The sequence below is a fragment of the Oratosquilla oratoria genome, chromosome 14, assembly GCF_046742065.1.
Source record: "Oratosquilla oratoria isolate Oo_2021 chromosome 14, ASM4674206v1, whole genome shotgun sequence".
Lineage (NCBI taxonomy): Eukaryota > Metazoa > Arthropoda > Malacostraca > Stomatopoda > Squillidae > Oratosquilla > Oratosquilla oratoria.
In genome coordinates this window covers 10,950,933-10,956,877 of record NC_134790.1, presented here as the reverse complement: position 1 = coordinate 10,956,877, position 5,945 = coordinate 10,950,933, and the positions used below count along the sequence as shown (strand labels likewise).

The 5,945-nt window shown below is 44.7% G+C and overlaps 1 protein-coding gene across 1 annotated transcript; it reads right to left on the bottom strand.

Moving 5' to 3' along the window:
• Nucleotides 1-4,744: 4,744 nt before the first annotated feature.
• On the bottom strand, nucleotides 4,745-5,649 carry LOC143032523 (uncharacterized). The gene is made up of 3 exons (XM_076197387.1): nucleotides 5,529-5,649; nucleotides 5,269-5,394; nucleotides 4,745-5,074 (listed from the first exon to the last, which is right to left on the bottom strand). Exons 1-3 carry the CDS (start codon nucleotides 5,569-5,571, stop codon nucleotides 4,887-4,889), a joined length of 357 nt encoding a protein of 118 aa, XP_076053502.1. The 5' UTR covers nucleotides 5,572-5,649; the 3' UTR covers nucleotides 4,745-4,886.
• Between the last annotated feature and the right edge of the window lie 296 nt (nucleotides 5,650-5,945).

The window sequence follows — 5,945 nt, the reverse complement described above, 5'->3', positions numbered from 1 at the left end:
TCATAAATTCGGTCTGAATGTATTGTATTTGGTAGATGGACTCGTTTCGAGCATTTCGAAGCCAAGCGACGCGCCCTTGCCTTCCATCGTCTTTTCTTGTCCGCGTTCGTTAATTCGGCGTCGTTTTATTTATCACAAAAGTTTGTTATACCATCAGAACAGAGTAAATCTATCTATGCAAGATTCCACCATATTAGTGCTGTCTCGACGACTGAGAATTCTATCTGAGCGTTAATTCTCTCGCTGTTATATCTTGCAGACTTTGCTATTTCTTGTCGGTCATTGATTGGTAACTTTGCTCCGCGCATCTGCTCTGTAGTATTGGCGTTTGCAGGCGCCTCGCCTCTCAACAACCCCTACTCCGTCTTCTCTTCTCTTTTATCGTAGGTTCCCCTCCTTCCTCTTCGCATTCTCCCCTCCCTCCCCACCCCCCGTTTTAGCTGTCCCTTCACTGCCATTCCCCTTTAGTCAACCTTTTCTTTGTTTTCCTCCTGTTCTTCTCCGTTCTTTTCTTCAAAATCGCCATCTACAGTCCAGTGTTTCCCAGCCTTTTCCGACCATAGCAGCACCCCCTGTTGTCAGGTCTAAAAAGTCTAGCATCCCTATCTTGTTATTAGAAGGATAAAAGAGAGTGAAGTGTGCTGCTTGATGATTTATTTTCTTGATTCCTTAGACCTGAAACAAATTAATATTGTTTGTAGTATAAATAAGAACACCCTAGAAAGATCAAATAGCATGGGAATAGTCAAATATGCACAACTAGGTAATCATTGATACATATATCAATGTGATTTTTGTGTGCATTACTTCCCAGCACCCACTATAATTTATTTCAGCACCCCCAGGTTGGGAAACGCTGATCTAAACACTTCAACTTCATCACCATCATCTCTTATTCCTTCTCATCATAATTTTCTCTACACACCATCGCCATAATCGTCGTCATCACCATCATCTGCCCTTTTTCATTATCCTCGTATTGGGCTTTTATCATCATAGTTCTGTCTCTAACACCATTATCATCACTAAGATCATCATAATCCCATCGTCATTACGGTAACCATCATCATATCCGTCATCATGACCTGTATTATCACAATAATCATCGTCCCTATCACTATCATTATCACCTTCGTAAATGCAGTCATGATATTCAAATCCATCTTCACATTTTTCATCGTTATCGACATCAGCATCGCTACCATCACCATGAACATCATATTCTTCATCAACATATCATCATCAGCACATCATTTCTTCTTGTGCCTCCCCCCGCCCCAGGCGCTGCCCATAGGAAGGCGGCCCCGCTCCACTGTCGTCCTATCTCTGTGGCACAACTACGGACCCGAATCACGCATCGTTCTTTTATGGCTGCCTTCCTTGACCACCCCCGTGCCGCCTCGTCGTCCACCTCTTGGGTCCCGTAGTCCCCACCCACCCCTTCAGGACAAGAGACGCTGGTTATTGCCCAAGGAAAGACTTTCTTAGCATTTATTTCTCTACGTTCTCAATACATGCTCGGATGCATCAATTCCTGGAAAAAAGTTACACGTTTATAGTATTGCTTAGGATACGTACGTAATCAATGCTGCTCCCAGACGACATGATAAACTGGAGACTAAGAGGCGGGCAAGTGGAACTCCTCCTTTCCTGTCCGTCCTCCACACCTGAGCCTCCCTCCCAAGGCAAGGGCGACGAGATCAATAAAATCGCCAGGCGGACGGGCGGCAGTTGCCATCAGGGGGAAAGTGCCATCCATTCTGCAACTTATGTTCCGATCTTGACTTGATCTTCCACGAACTCCCCCCGCCACGCCCCCCGTTTCCTCCCATTCATCCGTCATTGGTGAATTATTCTGTTCTCCTTTCGTGGCGATTCTTCCTCCTCTCAAACACCTTTTGAATCTTCTCTTCCAATGATAGGTCTGTTGCTGTTTGCCTCTTTTGAATTCCCTGGGCTCTTCAAAGACACTTCCCTTCCTAAGCCTTCTCTCTATTCACCTCTTCGGGCCACCTCGGAGATCTTCCAGTATTTCGCCTTCTCTCGTTATCTCGGTGAGCTCCTCACATAATGACATCTTGTTCCACGGGTACCCCACGTAATGTCCAAGAACATCCAGACACCCCTCGCTCTCACTTCCGGGACGAATCCCCCCCCCCCAATCCGCACACACACATACCGCGTCGTCTTCATTTTTCCCAGCTACCCCCTCCCTCCTTCCCTCCCACCTGCGGATCCTCTTGGTCCAGCTCCTCCTCCTCCCCGAGACTTCCTGTCCCTCCCTCCCCTTCCCTTCCCCCAACCCCAAAGTATGTCGGGTCATGGTTGCATTACACGACACGCCTACACACACACACACACACAATAATGATAATAATAATATTAATAGTAATAACGATAATGACAATGATAATTATAATGTAAAAATCATAATAATCGTGATAATGAGTAACAATATTGAAGTAACAGTAACAATGATAAAAACAATAAAAATACTAATTTCAAGAAATGCCTGTAGATTGTCATTGCTTCATTCTGTGCTAGTGTGCATACGTGCATGCAATAGCTACTCGACGTCAGATCCTGGGAGTAGCAACGTACCACCTATTTTGTGATCTGACCTGCGGTTAGTTTGGCTTGACCTCAAAAATCAACCGTCAAGCCACCTGGATCCCGACCGGGGAGTTGGCCATACAACGTTACCATATGATAGCAGATAGCGTAATTTCATCACTTCTTTGATGTAAAGATATATAAAGAGTTAAAGTAAAAACTGAGTGTCCATACTCAGTTCCATAATGTATTGAGATATAAACAGATGTTAGAATAACAAGTTTTAAAACATTGCTGGCAACCACCACCATTTGAATTCTAAGTCGTAGAAAATACTGTTGGCACCCGCCATTTTCTTCTTCACTTCCGTTGATGGAAAGAACCAGTCACGGAGGCGACACAATAAAGACCAGAAGCCACGAATATTTTATCTCCAATACCCCAACCAATGTAGATCGACACAAGTCTACATTCTGGTGGCAGCTCGCGGATTCGACATTCGATGCTACATCCTCCATGGAATTCGACGCTACATTTTCCCTGGGATTCAGCACTACATTCCTACGAGGGACCCATGCGGATTCCACGGGCTGAGGAGATACATCGGAGATCTACACTCCGGCCGAACATAGTCACTTCCTAAAGGCCTGTCTACACGAGCGGGCCTGATCGGCGGGTTTGCCCGTTAACGGGCAAATTCTCGCGGGCCTGCCCGTGAATGTTGTCCACACGACCGAAGTGATGAACAGCTGGGCCTGCCCGACGATGTTGCCAGTAGCGGGTGGAGTGCTGTACGAGAACCATGGTGCCTAGCATTGTCGGTGGCTCACTAGAGTTATCCTGGGCTGCCATCGTTAAATGTTCACTGTGCTACTATGCCGTGGAATGTGGGATGAAGGCCCGCTGTGGGTTCACGATATTATCTTGCGTCTGGCAGGGTAGAAACTCCAGCTACCGGGCACCAGCTCAGTGATTTCGCTCGGCGGCCTTTCGGGCAATTTGATCGTTTGCCCGTCAAATATGCCCGTTAACGGGCAAGCCCGCCGATCAGGCCCGCTCGTGTAGACAGGCCTTTAGGGGTGATTCACACTATCGGTCCGGTCGCGCTCCGGTTCTGAGGTATTCAGGGTTGATTCACACTATCGGTCCGGTCACGCTCCACTCTCGGTTCTGAAGTATTTATCGGTCCGCTCTCGTTCCCGTCATCCCCCCTCCCTCGACACCAGTAGAAGTCTTACCATCAGTTACGAAGGATGTGTGACTTTTCTGACGCCGAGTTGGCAATAATCGCTATTGCACTTGATGAAGAAGAAGGAAAACAAAATAGAAAAAGAAAGAGATTGTGGGTTCATCCTATGTTGCAAGATAGGAAGACTGAAGGAGAATTTCATACTCTGTATCCTCGTCTTATTGATGATGAGAGTAAATTCCACAGCTATTTCAGAATGAACAAGGGAACATTTGAGAAAATACTATCCAAAATTGAGGATGACCTGAAAAAAGGAAACACACCATTCAGAGAAGCACTCACTCCAAGAGAAAAACTGGCTGTGTTTCTAAAGGCCTGTCTACACGAGCGGGCCTGATCGGCGGGTTTGCCCGTTAACGGGCAAATTCTCGCGGGCCTGCCCGTGAATGTTGTCCACACGACCGAAGTGATGAACAGCTGGGCCTGCCCGACGATGTTGCCAGTAGCGGGTGGAGTGCTGTACGAGAACCATGGTGCCTAGCATTGTCAAGAAAAATATTTTGTGCTCTATGATAATAGCTGTCTCTCAAGAAGAAAAAGAAGAAAAGGATATGGTGTAAAGATTGGTTAAAGAAAAGAAGTATGTTTGGAAGCACTGCAACAATACTTCATGAACTACAAAGTAGTGAGGAACACGACTTCAGAAATTACCTGAGGATGAATGTAAGCACTTTTTACATCTTATTATCAAAGGTGGAGCCGTACATAGTGAAGAAAGACACAGTTATGAGAAACAGCATTACAGCAGAAGCTCGTCTAGAAGCAACTCTGCGATATTATCTTGCGTCTGGCAGGGTAGAAACTCCAGCTACCTGGCACCAGCTCAGTGATTTCGCTCGGCGGCCTTTCGGGCAATTTGATCGTTTGCCCGTCAAATATGCCCGTTAACGGGCAAGCCCGCCGATCAGGCCCGCTCGTGTAGACAGGCCTTAAGGTAAGGTAAAGAAAAGATGTGACTCAGATTTATTTTGCTGTAAGACTCAAACACAAGATAAAGGGCACATATGATCATAATTTATTATTCCTTTTGTTATTACATTGACTGTGCAATAATTATGAAGAGAAAGCAGAAGGATCATGCTGGTTAAGCCACTGTGAAGTGCATGCAGGCTGCAGAGGTGATGGCGCCCCGTGGGTGTGCTCCTGACACTGTGTTGCTTGATGAAATTGTTGTATGGGTTGAGCACTTGCAGATGATGAAGTGGAGTACTGCGACAAAGCAGGTGATGCTGCAGGTTGGGGGTATACATTCTTTGCATATGCCTGTTCGCTCTGGTAATGAATGTATTTTCCTTCAATTTCATTATACATAAGGAATTTCTTTCTTCGGTTAATAATGTGTATTTTTTTCTCTCAGTACCTTGGCAATATGATTATGCAAACATTATTGTATAGGAAAATTGTTTAGTGAGGATAGGAAATGCATTTCCACAGTGGACATTAGGCTATTGTATTGAGTTTCTTACCTTCACAACCCAGCTGCCTGCTTATTTCAACCCAGCTTCTTCTTTTCGCCATGTTATCACTGTAGTACAGCGAAGTTAGGTCATAGAGCTCTGGTTTACCTTTGACTAATTCTATTAGCATTTCATCTGAAACCACAAAATTAAAGTAAGTTTTGTAGGTTATATTTTATTCAGTTGGTGCTTATGTATATCCTAGCTGTGCGCATTGCCATTGTATCAGTGATAAATAAAAAGAAAACGTATTTTTATCATTTATCTACCTTTCGCATGATTCCATTGTGGTGTTTTCTTTGGATTATCCATGGTTTGGTAGGACAGAAGGAAACACTATTTGCTTAAACGAAGACTGAATCTCGACTGGAGTGGAGCAGTAGGCAGGGCCAAGATCTAAGAATATAAGGTCTAACCACTTCCGACCGAATTTCGAGGGAGTTGGCGCAGCGAGCCCGTGAACGTCACCTGGCTGTTCAAAGTGGGGTTAGCGGGTCCTATAGCTGTCAGTTGAAGTTGGTCCGTCGTACGAAAATGACGTCGCCTTCGCTCGCACCGCTCCACTCAATTAGTTATATTCTGACAAATATTATATAAAATATATATATAAATATATATAAAATATTATAGTTCCTGTCTATATATATGAATATATAATATATATGATATATAATATATATATATAT